This window comes from Cervus elaphus, chromosome 30 (genome assembly GCF_910594005.1).
Source record: "Cervus elaphus chromosome 30, mCerEla1.1, whole genome shotgun sequence".
Taxonomy (NCBI): Eukaryota; Metazoa; Chordata; class Mammalia; order Artiodactyla; family Cervidae; genus Cervus; species Cervus elaphus.
In genome coordinates this window covers 76,054,643-76,068,092 of record NC_057844.1, presented here as the reverse complement: position 1 = coordinate 76,068,092, position 13,450 = coordinate 76,054,643, and the positions used below count along the sequence as shown (strand labels likewise).

The 13,450-nt window shown below is 56.8% G+C and overlaps 1 protein-coding gene across 1 annotated transcript; it reads right to left on the bottom strand.

The window, feature by feature from the left end:
- Window positions 1-1,370: 1,370 nt before the first annotated feature.
- Window positions 1,371-6,524, bottom strand: ZIC2 (Zic family member 2). Its single transcript, XM_043892484.1, has 3 exons — window positions 4,991-6,524; window positions 2,978-3,141; window positions 1,371-2,792 (listed from the first exon to the last, which is right to left on the bottom strand). Exons 1-3 carry the CDS (start codon window positions 6,060-6,062, stop codon window positions 2,457-2,459), a joined length of 1,572 nt encoding a protein of 523 aa, XP_043748419.1. The 5' UTR covers window positions 6,063-6,524; the 3' UTR covers window positions 1,371-2,456.
- Window positions 6,525-13,450: the final 6,926 nt, after the last annotated feature.

The window sequence follows — 13,450 nt, the reverse complement described above, 5'->3', positions numbered from 1 at the left end:
TTATTAGAGGTTATAAATTTGATTTTAATAGGGGGTTGATTTCTTCAGGACCTGGCACGTAAGCAGTTTGCTGGGCCACTGGGGAGGGCTAGCCTGGTGGCCACTGTCGCCCTCCAGAACACACACACACCCAGGCTACCGTCTTTCCTTCCCCACTGAATAGGTAGCATGGCCTCTGGGAGGTCAGAGTTGCCCTTCTCCCTAAGCGGCCTTTCAGCCTCCCCTGCCTGTCCCCGTGGCTAAGCCCAGGGCCAGAGCAGGAGAGGAGGCCCATCGCCACAGCCACCCGCCAGCACCATAAGCTTCAGACAGCAGAGCCCTGCTCGCCGCTAGGCGATCCTCTGCGGGTGTTGCCCCCCCAAACGTTTTCACCACTGGGTGGTGACTCCGGGCCTGCCAGGGCCTCTCTGGGCAACATGGATCCCCAGGAAGATGGAAATGTCCTGAAGCCTCAGGGATTTCAAAAAGAAATGACCCCACTCCTACCCTTTGACTCTGAATGTTATTTTTACCTTCTCCCTTAGAGCATCTTGTTTGAAAACTCTTGTGAAACTCTTGCAGGGGAGGGGAGTGAGGCTGCAAACCTTAAGAGAAAAGCTGGTGGTCAGTGCTGTTGCCTCACTCACTTCCACCTGGCCGTTTCCATCTCTGCAGCTTATTCTATTTGATTTCACGGAATTCTTGAAGAGGTTCTCTTTTATTGGGGGCCGATGGTTGGTGGTTTTCCTAAATCAAAGTGTAGTCTATTTGTCACCTTCCTCCCTTGAACATCGCACTTATGGGTGAGCAGTAGCTGGGCAGATAAGCAGGATGCCTTGAGCAAGCTGTTTAAAATTTCAAGGAAGGGAAAAAAAAAAACTTTTAGTAGAAAGGGGCCCTTAAACTATAATCATCATTGAACCAAGTTCAAAAACAAAGGACTCAGCTCAGTTTTAAACGTGCAATTAAAAATAACTGTACCTCGGCTTTTCAGAGGGAGGGAGAGGAAAGGGGGCAGGGAAGACAGAAAACAAAGAATAAGGAAATGGTTAGCGCTCTTCAATCCAGTCCAAACAGCCGAAAGAAAGGCACCGCCGCAGATAATGGAGCCATTAGAAGCTCCGAAGGTTCCTGCAGGCGGGTCCTCGCAGGGGCTTTCCAAAAATGTAATTCACTCTCAGCTACAGAAACAAAGGACATACAAAATAATTTTGAGACTTTCTGCCAGAGGGGCAGTTTGGCCCAGTTTCTCCGCATACACCTTCCCCCCTGAATTCGAGGTTGGTGCCTCCCATTCAACCAGGCAGCTGACCCAGACCCCTATCAGCCCTCCGCTGCCTCCTGCCCATTTCCTTGAGTAACTTGGCTAAAAAAAAAAAAAAGTATGTTCATGCAGTTTCAACACATTTTATTATATTTCTGTATGCATTACTCTCAAAACATATCACAAGAAATGATCAAACCACTTAAAACCTTCAAATAAAAAATCTGAAACAGTTTATGCCCACAATTGTACATATTTATAGTTAAGAAACATTCTTTATAAATATTGTTTCCTCTGTAGCAAGTTAATACCATAATTTAATTACAAATGGATAAATATGGTAACGGGTATTTACAGAAGGAAGGGTGTTATTACGGAAAAAGCTAACGGCACAACGTTTACTCCCCCCCTCCCCACAATCTTTCATACAGGAACTAACAAATTGAACTTGCAAAAGCACTAAAACATCACATGTAAACCCAGCTAACAGAAAAATACATTCACAAGCGTTGGTGGTGGTGATGGGGATGTGAGTGCTGTGGATCTGCGTGTTGAAGAAACAGAAGGGAGACTTTGGCACGGCTTGTTTTTTTTTTTTTCCAGTCTATAGTTGCATGAAGTTTACAATCAAGTTGCCTCATAAAAAGGAACACAATATTCAATACCACAATACAAAAGAAACCATTTTCTTCCACATTACTTAAAAAGAAACCGGGGAAACTAAAAAGAGAAAAGGAAAAAAAGCCCATCACTTGGGGAAGGGAAGGGAAGAGAGGCAGAAGGAACAAAATCCCGGAGAATTACAAATGGACAAACTTCTATACACCAAGAAGCCATTAAAACCACCTCGGAGAAGAAAGGAGTCCGCTATGTACACAGTTTGTCAGAAGACTGGGAAAGGCGTGGGGAGGGAAGGGGGCGTGGAGGGAGGGAAAGGGGAGGTTTGGTTCAATATTTTTATGGGTTTTTTTAAAAGGATTTTTTATTTTTTATTTATTTTATATTTTTAGCTTTAAAGATTCCAGAAGGGATATCGTTGCTTTTCATGCCTAGATTATTAAAAAAAAAAAAAAAAAAACTTTTAAAAATCCTTCTGCTGGTTAAAATCATTTTTATCATAAAAATCAGATTGGGAATTTTAACAACGACGATCACCGGGGTGCTCTCGGCGCTGTTACCGGGTGAGGAACCCAGGCAGCCCCGCCCCGGCCTCTCACACGTACCATTCATTGAAGTTGGAGGACAGGCCGCCGTGGCCCCCGGCCGTCCCGCTGCCCCCGCCGGAGCCGCCGCCGCCGCCCCCGCCCGCCCCGCCGCCGCCGCCGCCGCCGCCTCCACTGGAGCCGCCGCCCGTGCCTCCGCCCCGGTGCACCGCGGACACGGCCGCCGCCGCCGCCGCCGCCGCTGCAGCCGCAGCCGCCGCCGGGGACAGGGTGGAACTGCTCTGGGGCTCGGCGCTGGGCGACACCAGCCCCGGGGGCGTGGACGACTCGTAGCCGGAGCTGGCGGCCGGGGACGACTCGGAGCCCTGCGGGGAGGACTCATGGACCTGCAAGACAAAAGCCGGGAGGGGAGAGCGAAGGGGACTGGGTGTGAGTGAGTGCAGCTGCTGTGGGGCCGGGCCACCCCCGGCCCAGCCCCGGGGGCCCGGCGGGGACCCTCGGCTTCCCCCGCCACCCCGGGGCCGGCGGCGAGCCCGGCCGCCTCGCCCTCCTCGCGCCTGCCCGGCGGTACCTTCATGTGTTTCCGCAGAGAGCTGGGGTGCGTGTACGACTTGTCACACATCTTGCACAGATAGGGCTTATCCGAGGTGTGCACGTGCATGTGCTTCTTCCTGTCGCTGCTGTTGGCGAAGCGCCGGTCACAGCCCTCGAACTCACACTGGAAGGGCTTCTCCCCTGTGGACACGAACACGCGCGCTGGCTGCCGGCGCGCCCGGAGACCCCCGCCACCACCCCCCGCGCCCCCGGGAACCCTTAGCTCCCACCCCACCCCTCGGCCTGGAAGGGGACCAGGCCTCCGGGAGGAAGAAAGAGGGGCGACAAGGGCCTGGGGCTCCTTTGCGTCTTCCCACCTGACCGCCGTGCTTCTATTTCCTATTTTACTTTTCTTCCAGGCTGACTCGCGTTTCCTCACATCTCTGACCAAGTTGGAGTAGCCCCCCCCCCCCCCACCCCCGCCCAACCCCAGCCCTGCCTGACTGCTTTTCTTACAGGGCTTCTTGGACTCGCGGCTTCTAACAAGTTGGTCTCGCCATGGAGAAGCTGTTATTATGACAAAATATTTGGGGCATTATCAGAATCACACAGGCTGCTGTCGGCTTCTCTCTGGGGCCAGTAGGCAATTACATTTGGAGATGCTGTGTGGTGTTTGGGGACCGTACTGTGGATAGCGACTGAGCCAGCAAATTTTTTTTTTTCCATCCAAAATTCTGCAAATTGAATTAACCAGTAATTCTCGGTCGTACTCCCAGCCTTTTAAAGACAAGTTGGGGGGAAGAGATAAATATGAGATAAGGCAGTACTTGAGAGAGACTGCAGAGAGGCACAGGCTGGGCCGTGGGGGTGGGGGATCAGCCAAGGCTTTCAGAATCTCCCTGTTTGAATTTTCTGGCGGTCCCCGCATCCTGTTGCCAGAATTCCAAATGCTTGGAGTCATTTAGAGGTGTGAGAACTCCAACATTGTTCCACTTGGAGAGGGGACCATTTAACGTTAAATTCCATTAGCACCTAAATTGTTTCTTAAAGACATCCGCTCAGACGCAGGACTCGAAAGCGAGCATTTCATGCAAATAAATTTCTCAAATTTTAAACCTTGTTAAAAGCTTGTCTCGCACCTCGGCTGCCTCCCTTCCCGGAAGAGAACAATAGGCCGCTGGCGCACCCCCACTACGGGGTAAATATTGACGGGGGAAGTTGCTAAAACATTTGGCTTTCTTTTAGGAAATCGTCTGGCACGATTTTGGCTGGGACCTGGTCATAGATGAATAATCTATGAGGCGAGAGGCGCGTTCTTCCGCGGCGCTCTCTTCTCACGCGATTGCCCCGCGGGGCCGCGCCGCCCCGGGCTCTCGTTGACCGGGCTGTCGGTCCAAGTTTGGAATCGCAAACCCTCTGGTGCCCCTTAAGAGAATTTCACAGACTGCTGCGAACCCACCGTAAAGCTCCGCGACCCACCTCGAGATGGGCTTTAAAAACACTTTAAAAACGAGAAACGCTTTACAGCTTCGGCTCACACCAGACTCATTTTTTAATGGGAAACAGTCCGGGTAAGGACGTTTGGGCCCGTAGTTTAAAAAAAAAAAAAAAAAAAGGTGGAAAAACACACAAGCCACTCAAAACGCAGACGCACACCCGGAGCAGAAAAGCACATTCAGACAAGCTGGCAAAATCCTCTCTAGGCTCGATTCCCGGGCACTGAGTTGGAGGGTACTTTTATTTTCTGCGTTCTGTTTAGAACGGAAATTATTCACCGAAGCTGAGCCAACGAAGCAGTTGCATCACCCGAAGCATGTATTTGATGTTACCTCGATCATTTAAAACTCAATTTCCGCACATGGAAAAAACCCAGCCCAATAATAATATTCTTTCATTCGCCAACAATAACAAGCCGCTGCCTCTCTCTCGCACACACGAAAACATCTCCCGTTCCAGGGCAGGGGCTGGCGGTCGGCGCGTTTCTCCCAGCCAGCTAACCACGGCCTCTCCCCCTTCTGCGTCCCGACCCCGACCCGACCCGCGCGGTTACCTGTGTGGGTCCTTTTGTGGATCTTGAGGTTCTCGGAGCGCGCGAAGACCTTGCCGCAGCCCGGGAAGGGGCAGGGGAAGGGCTTCTCGCCGGTGTGCACGCGGATGTGGTTGACCAGTTTGTATTTGGCCTTGAAGGGCTTGCCCTCGCGCGGACACTCCTCCCAGAAGCAGACGTGGTTGCTCTGCTCCGGGCCGCCGACGTGCTCCACCGAGACGTGGGTCACCAGCTCGTGCATGGTGCTGAAAGTTTTGTTGCAGCTCTTCTTCGGGTTGCTCAGCTGCTCGGGGTCGATCCACTTGCAGATGAGCTCTTGCTTGATGCACTGCTGCCGCATGTAGCGGAAAAAGGCACCAGGGTGGTGGTGGTGGTGGTGATGGTGGGCCGCGGCCGCTGCCATGTTCATCCCCATGTTCATATTCATGGGGCCGTACTGGTTGTGGAGCTGCGCCGCCGAGTAGGGGTCGGTCCGCGGGCTGGCCACCTGGCGGTACTGCTCCGAGCGCCCGAACACCTCGCCGGGCAGCCCGAGGCGCATCTGCCCGTTGAGCACATTCTGCGAGCCGTGCGGCCCGTGCTGCTCCGGGAGGCCGGGGAAGAGGAGGTGGCCCTGCGCGTCCGAGTGCGCGTGGTGCAGGCCGCCGGCCCCCGGCCCGAACAGCCCGTGCTGCCCGCCGCCGGGCGCCGAGTCGCCAAAGCCGCGGCTGCGGAACAGGAAGTCCCGGGTGGAGTTGAAGGGCGGCCCGGAGTAGGAGCCGACATGCGCGGCGTGCGGCCCGAGCGCGGCGGCAGCGGCGGCGGCCGCGGCGGAGCCGGGGTAGGCGCCGGGGCCCTGCGACGTGAACGCCGAGCTCTGGCCCGGGGACAACTCGTGCGCCCCTGGGTTGAGCTTGAAGGCGCCCATATGAGCGGCCGCCGAGTCCACGAAGCCGTTCTGCGCCGCCGCCAGGCTCAGTTCGCGGTCTTGCATCTCCGCGGCCGCGGCGGCCGCCGCCGCAGCCGAATGATGATGGTGGCGCGCGAAGCTGCCCACCCCGATGGCCGGGAACTGCGGCCCCGCGTCCAGGAGCATGGCCAGCGCGCCCGCCCGCCCTGCCGGCCCCGGCGAGCCCCGCGCCTCCTTGGCTCCCACTCCCGCCCCGCTCGCGGGGCTGCGTCCTGCGGCCGCCCGGCTCCGAGCGCAGGCGGCGGCGGCGGCAGCGGCGGTGTTGGCGGCGGCTTCAGTCCCGCGAGCGGCGCTCCGGCGCCCGCCGCCTCCGCCGCCGCCTGGATGTGCCTCGGGCGGCCGGGCGCGGAGCGAAGGCGCGGAGAGGAAGAGGAGGAGGCGGCGGCGGAGGAGGCGCGGGAGGAGGAGGAGGAGGAGGTGGTGGTGGAGAAGAGTCCAAAGCCAGGCGGAGAACCAAAGTGTATTAAAGGAGCTGCGGCGGGGGCGGGCGGGCAGGGCAGGGGAGGGCGGGCGGGAGGAGGGAGCGGGAGGGAGGCGTGGGGAACCGAGCGGAGAGGGGGGTCTGCAGGGGGCGAGCGCCGCGCCGCGGCCCCCACCCCTGCGCGCACTCGCGCGCGCACGCACTCAGTCGCTCGTTCGCCCGCCCGTCCGCCCGCCCCGCGGCCCGGCAGCGCAAGCGGCGCCTGCGAATGCGGTCGCCTCCGCGGCTGGGCCGAGGTGCCCGAGCGCGCGCGCGGCACGGGCAGGCGAGCGAGGCGAGGACCGCGGAGCCCTCGGCGCTTCGGCGGCCCAGCCCGGCGGGGCCCGCGGCTCCACCTGGCCGCGGCGGGGGCGCTGGGGGCGGCGGACGGAGGCCGGGCGCCCTCTTCGCGGCGCTCTCGCTCGGCCGCTCCCTCCCCCGCGGCCCTGCCCGCGCCGCCCCGCGCGCGGCGGGTATTGTTTGGCTCGGCGGCCGCGGTGTTTAGCCCTCCGCGTCCTCCGCGCTTGGCATTGGCTGCGCCTCGCGTAGTAAACTTGCGAGCGGCCCCGAATTCCCCCAGATGAAGGAGGCTGCCGCGCCGCTCCGTCTTTCTTTAAGTTGTGCGGGAGGAGGAGGCGGGGGAGAAGGGGGGCTGTAGGAGGGGAGAAGGAGGGGAGGAGGGGGAGGCTGGACTCAAAAACAATAACAATACAAAAAAAAAAAAAAAAAGTGTTCTCCAGCTCGCTCGCTCGCTCCCTCTCTCTCGCCTATCAGCCCGGGGCTCCGGACCCGGAGGGCGGCCGCACCCGGCAGGACCGAGCGGAGTTCGGAGCGAGTGCCCAAGCGAAGGGCGAGGTGCGTGTCCCCCGCTTCGGGCTGCGGTGGGCTCAGATCGCCATCGCCTCCGCCTCTGTTTATTTCATGGGGCGCCGCCAAAGTCGCAGCCTTTTTATTTTTTTGTCTCCTCCTTTTCCTTTCCCCTCCCCCTCGCCCCCGCGTCTCCCGCCCCGGCCTCCCTCCTTCGCGCTCCGGGCCCGGCCTCCTGCTCACACCGCCCCTTTAGCGGCTCCCGCCCCACCAGCCCGCCCGGCGCCGCCATTGGCCGCTGCCGCGCCGTCAATCCAGCGCCCCCGCCCAGAGGCCGGCCCGCCCCCTCCACCCGGGCGCCGCAGCAGCTCTCAGCAGCCCCAGCCGCGGCGGATGGTGGCAACCCGCCGGGTCGGCCGGCCTCTCCCTCAGCGCCCCCGTGAGCCTGGGCGCGACCGTTCCTCGTCCTGCGGGCTGAGGTGCTCCCTGGAGCCCGCCGGCCGGCCGAGCGAGGGCCTGGGCCGGGGGGAGCCGGGGTGGGGTGGGGTCACAGCGCCCTTGGTTGGGCACCCTGTGCCCACGCCCTCCCGTAGAGGCCACCGTTTCTCCGGGAACCGAAAGCGGGCACTCCTGGTTGCTCGAGAACGCGGATAGCGACCGGGCCCGCGAGGTGGGAGGTTCTGTGCGCCGGGAGGCTACAGCCCCGGTGCCCCGCCGGGAGGGCGCCGGGAGGGCGCGCGGCCGAGGGGCAGATCTCCGGACGTGTTGGCACGCTCCTGGTCCGCGCCCACCTCCCCAACACACACTTTTGTCGACTTGTCCTGGGGTAGTGAACACACAGGTGCAGGATGTGTGGCGGGGGGTGCGGCTAGAGAAAAACAGACGAGCCCTTCCCTCTCACCCTTCTGGACACTCACCCAGACGCCGCCCCCTCCCCGGCCGCGGCCCCCACCCGGCGCTCGGCGCACTCCACTCCCCCCGCTGCTCCCGTCCCGCTCTGATTACGGCTGTAAACACTGGGCAGCGGCCCCCGCGAGGGAGGGGGTTGTTTGGAAGCGGTTTAAAAACAGTGTCACCCTGGGGGTGGGTGCCCAGAAGCCCGGGCCTCTGCCACTGTTGGGTGGGAGGTGTGGGGACGCCAGAGGCGCCCGGCCAAGCCAGGCTCAGGCTGGAGTTCAGGCTTTTCGGTCTTCAGAGCCTCCGAAAAGAGATCTCCAGACTAGTAGGGCTCAAACCTAGAAGATATTTATCAACCCATCCTTCGTCAGAAGCGAGGAACCCCTCCACCCGCCCCCTCCGCTCTAGGCGATGGCGGGCCCCGAGGCTGCTCCCTGGGTCCCAGGTCCCCGGTTGGCCGCTGAGGACGTTTCCCGTTCCGCCGCCGAAAGCTTGCGCTCTGGAGGTAACCGGAGAGGAAGCGACGGGCCCCGGAGGCTGCGGAGGTGCGAATGGAAGGCCTGAGGCCAGCGCCTTTCTTCGCCTAGCTAGCAAAGAGAACTGCTTAAAAAAAAAAAAAAAAAAAATCTCTGGGAGTTGAAATAAAATTCAAGGAAGAGAAAATAATCAACACGCATTTCGAAATATCAAGTTGAAATTAAAGCCACACAAAAAAAAGAAAAAAAAAAAAAAAACGCGGGAAGAGAACTCCAGCAGGCAGAACCGGGCCCTTGCGCTCGCACAACGCAGCCTCTGCCGGCTTGAGCGGGTCCCTAAAGGTCCGAGCTGGCCGCAGCCCCGCGCACAAGGGGCCCGGTGCCCTCCCGCTGCCCGCCGTCCCTGCCCCTGCCCCGGGGCTGGGGGCAAGGAGGAGGGAGGCCCGGGCATCTTGTCTGAAAGCCCGGGATTTTGCTCGGAAGCTGGGGCTTCTCGACTTTTCTGAAAGAAGGAAATGTTCCTCCTCGGCGCACACCTCTCTCTCTGTCAGGGGGGAGGGGAAGGCAAATGCCAAACTGCCCCTCGAGGCAGAGGGGGACCAGGGAGAGAGACAGAAATACGCCAGGCAGAAAGGCTGCCCTGCTACAGTGAATCTGCCCAATGCACAGCCTTTCACACTTGTTTCTCGTATTCATCAATTTGTGTGGGGGGCGGGAGGGGGGAGAAGAATTGGCAAAGCTTACCCCGAAAGTATTTCCCAAAGAAAATATTTTCTTAGAAATACTGGTCGTGAGAATAGCAATCCTGCACGTCCGCAAACCTCACTCTTCTTCCTTCTTCCAAACCATCAGACTTCTCCAAGTTTTCCTTCCTTCCCACGGGCTCGCCCCCGCCGCCCTCCTCTGACCCCCTCCTCCCAGCCCCGTTCTCTCCTTTCGCTTGGATTCCCCCTTCGCAGCGCCCGTTTCGGGCCGAAGCCGCTGGGCGCTCGCGGGCCCAGGGTGCGGGGGCCGCGCGGCCGGGCGGTGGGACGCACGGCTGATCCCCGCCGGGGACTCCGCGGCCTGGGCGCTCCTGGTTCTTCGTTCCCGGCTCCAGTTCACCTCTGTCTCTCTCTCTGCTGGACACGCAGGAGCTGAGCCAAGTTCAAAGTCACGTCGCCGTCTCCTCTTAGAAGTGCTTTATTTCTCCACAAACCTCAACACCCCTTCGCTTCAAGATACAGTGTTTTTGTTGTTGTTGTTTTGTTTGTTTGTTTTTTAAGGGAAGGAAAGGGGGAAGAGAGAGAGATCAAGAAAGCAAGGGACAGAGAGAGAGAGAAAGAAAAAAAGAAAAACCTACAAAGGCTTTCAGAGTCATTGCCTCAAAAGTACCTTTGAGGTCCTTGGCGGAAGGAAAAAAAGCCAGTCGACTTCCGCGCCCTGCGAGTGAAATTCAGTTTTTTCAACAGGTTTCTAGAAGGGCCTGCCGTGTTGGTGTCAGAACCCGGGGACCCCCAACCATCTCCATCGGGCAAACGTTTGCTCTCGTTGTAAGTTTTCCAAAATTGGGCTTTTCGGATGTCCTGGGGCCAGCGCAGGGCTAAGCCAGCGAGACTCCAGGCTTCGCTGTATGTGGATAGTTCAGGGCTGGCGACCCTTTCCCCAAGTGGAGAGAATGGCAGTGTAGTAGAGAATTCGGATTGTCTTCAAAAAAAAGAAAAAAACCAAAACAAAACACAAGAACACCAGTAAATCCCATCAAACACCCGGGCACTCATTCACTGAACACCTCGTTGCGGTTTGTGGGCCTCTGTAAACGGGTGATTGGCTTCTTTTTTAGTATGCTGAGTATTTTGTGTACATATGTCTAAAAATGCGGAGGCACACACAGGGTACTCACATGCTCAGGTATATCTTGTTGGCCAGGAGAAGCCAAAAACAAACAAGCCAACAAAAGGCATCTTTATATTGGAAAGCAGAAACATTGGGTGAACATACCACTCAAACTTCTAATTTTCCTCTTAAGGGAAAAGATGGAAATGGAGAAGAGATGGGAAAAAAAATGTGGAATCGACTGTCCATATATACTGGGCCAAAAACGGGGGGGGGGGGGGTGGATTTCACAGGATTTCAGCACTGTCCTCTGTATCACAGACACTCATAAATTCAACAAGATCATCAACAGGATATTAAGTTGCAGGTCACCTTTGATTCAGCCTCTCAGTCACTCCTGGGCTAGGCGACCCCTGACCCATGAAGGACCGCATGTGTGGTGGGGGACCCCCTCCCCTGTAAAACCCACCTAGAACAAAAGAGCTTTGTCCGAGGTTTAGAGAAGTGTAATGTAAAAGAAGGGGAAATCTGTAATGTAAAAGAAGGGGAAATTGTGAAAATCTCAGCCAATGTTGTAACTTTTAAATACCATTTTTAAGAAGGGGGAGATTTAGTGGAAGCGGGGAGTATCAGGGGATAAGGCCCTCTCTACCGTGCTAAAAGAACTTCTTTCTACAGTTAAAATTTACTGTTCTGTAACCGGGCTTATAAAAAGTCTCTCTATAAAATATATGTTCACCAGCAGTTTAGTGATAGAGATGCAAATGTTTGTGTATTTGTCATTAGGGACTCAGAAAAAAAAAAACCAGAAACCAACATTTCTGGGTGACAGTGGTTATGCTTTTGCAAAATGAGAGGACTAACTGTCTTTACTTTGTCTCCTTTCCTGATGGGAGAGTTTCTACTGCTGTAAAACAAAAACAAAACCAACCCCCCAAAACAGAAGGCAATGGCTTACATCAATGTGTTTAATTATTTTGAGGGCAGTTATCCTTTGGGCTCCCAGGCAAACTACAGCCAGGGAGGCTGAATACCGGTGACAGGCGAGCAGCTTTCCAATAAACTGCAGTGTTATTGCAATAGACTTTGTAATACAATTTATGCTGTCATTCATAAATAACAATGCCATATGTCAACCATATTGCTTACACAAGTAAATCCGTCAACGTGTCACTATTTGATTTATCTCAACAGCTTCTTCAAATATTGAAGTATAGATATTGGAAGGGGTATGGAATGAGGGGAAACTACTCACAAAATTTGAGATTAGAAATAAAAGAACTTCTGCTTCTCCTTTATTCCCCATCCAAAAACATTCTAAAGAGTAAAGCATGAGGGGGGAGGAGAAATACATCTTGGAGCCAACATAAAGAAGTATTCGGTGGTTATATGAACTGTGAACACGTAAGGGGGGTTCTGCTTACTGTTTGGACCTTCTAAACATATTTTAAAAGACAACAATTAGGGATTTTGCAAGAAATTACCAATCTTAATGGTTGAATGTGGGTCAAAGGCCATTCAACAACGCTCACCCCTGAGGATAACAAATGATAACCAAATGATAATATTTGATGACAGGTCAATCTTACTGATTTTTTTCGAAGTGGGGAAGTGAAGAGAGGCAGAATTTTTCAAGGCTTTTAAGTACTAAGGTCAGGTGTAAATGGGATGAGTCCAGTTCTTGAGTATCCAAAACAAACAAACAAACCCCAAGGTTGCAGTGATGGCCTCATACCCCAGGCCTCTGGGTTTTTTGGTTTGGTTTTGAATCCTCATGAAGTCCATGTTCATGGGACGGGGATCAAAAACTATCAAAAAGCACGTATTTGGTTACTCTCAGCCTCACCCATGTCCGAGGAGTCTGAGGATTCATCTGCAGCTCTGAAGGGTGGGAAATGGAGGGAACCCTCGGAGAAACTCTTAGAACTGAAACCTGAGCGTTTCCTCCTGGCACCAAGGCCCCGGGGCCGGGTCACAGGTCCCACCAAGTCAAGGCGCCAGTGGTGAGGACTGGGGGCTGGGCAACTGGTACCTGCCGGGTGCCTCACTGCCTAGTGGCCTGGGGAGCTTGATTCCGGACAAGCCCTGGAATCCGAAGTCTTCATCACTTCCGGCCACGACAGAGCCCGACTGAAATGCAGTGTTGCAGGTCCCTGTGCTCCCCTCGCCCCAGCTTTGGAGAGGTCCCCACCTTTCCACTGTCTGCTAATAAACCCTTCTCCTCCCAGTTGAGCACCCACTGGGGAGCCCTTGGGCTGGGCTACAAAAGTCTTCTGACCCCTCGAGGGGCTCCAAGCACCCTCTGGGCCCTTGAACCTGTCTCTGGTGCAGCCCAGATGGCGCAAGGTGCTCCAGACCGCTGGGCACCCAGCCCTTCTGCAAGGAGGCCGCCCTTGCGGAAACCACGCGGGACGGGCGAGCCATAAAGCAATTGCAAAGGCAATAAAGGCCAGCTCAGTGGGTCCCCCAGCTCCTTTCTTGTCCACATCCCCGTCCCCGGCGTACCCCCTGCTCCCCCTTCCCCCGCCTGCCGAAACAATCAAACAAAGGCTCAAAAGCCAGGAAATGTCCAATTCACTTCCCTTAGAGTTTATTAATTGCCCACACCCATCGCGAGGAGACTTGGCTGGGTCCAGGGACGACCGGAGGGCACCGGGGAGCCGCAGTGCCCCCCACCCCGGGCCCTCGGAGCAGCGGGGAGCCGTGAGCGCCCGCCTGGGCACCCCGAGACCGGGTTCGGCCGCCTCCGGGCAGCGGAGCGCGGCGTGGCCGCCGGGTTCGGGCTGGCTCGGCGTTGACGGCGTCTTCCCACCCTCTTCGCGCCTTGGTTGGGGGCCGGGGGCCGGGAGCCGGTTGGGGTTCGGGGTGCAGCAGAGAAGTCTGGAAATCGACGTTCCCCGAGGAGCACCTGTTGACCCCAGAAAGGGCATCTCCATGGATCGCCACGTTGCTGGCCCCACACCAGCACCTCGGCTGCAAACGCGCAGAGAGGAGCAAGGGTTTGGAGGCTCTGCCCTGGCGACCAAGCACCACGGCGGAAATGTGGGGCTAAACCCACA

Coding starts and splice junctions, on each gene's coding strand:
- ZIC2 (XM_043892484.1), bottom strand. CDS start 6,062: ATGCTCCTGGACGCGGGGCCGCAGTTCCCGGCCATCGGGGTGGGCAGC. Junction 3,142..4,990: donor CCACAAAAGGACCCACACAG/GTAACCGCGCGG, acceptor TCGTGTCCACAG/GGGAGAAGCCCTTCCAGTGT. Junction 2,793..2,977: donor CTCTGCGGAAACACATGAAG/GTACCGCCGGGC, acceptor TTTGTCTTGCAG/GTCCATGAGTCCTCCCCGCA.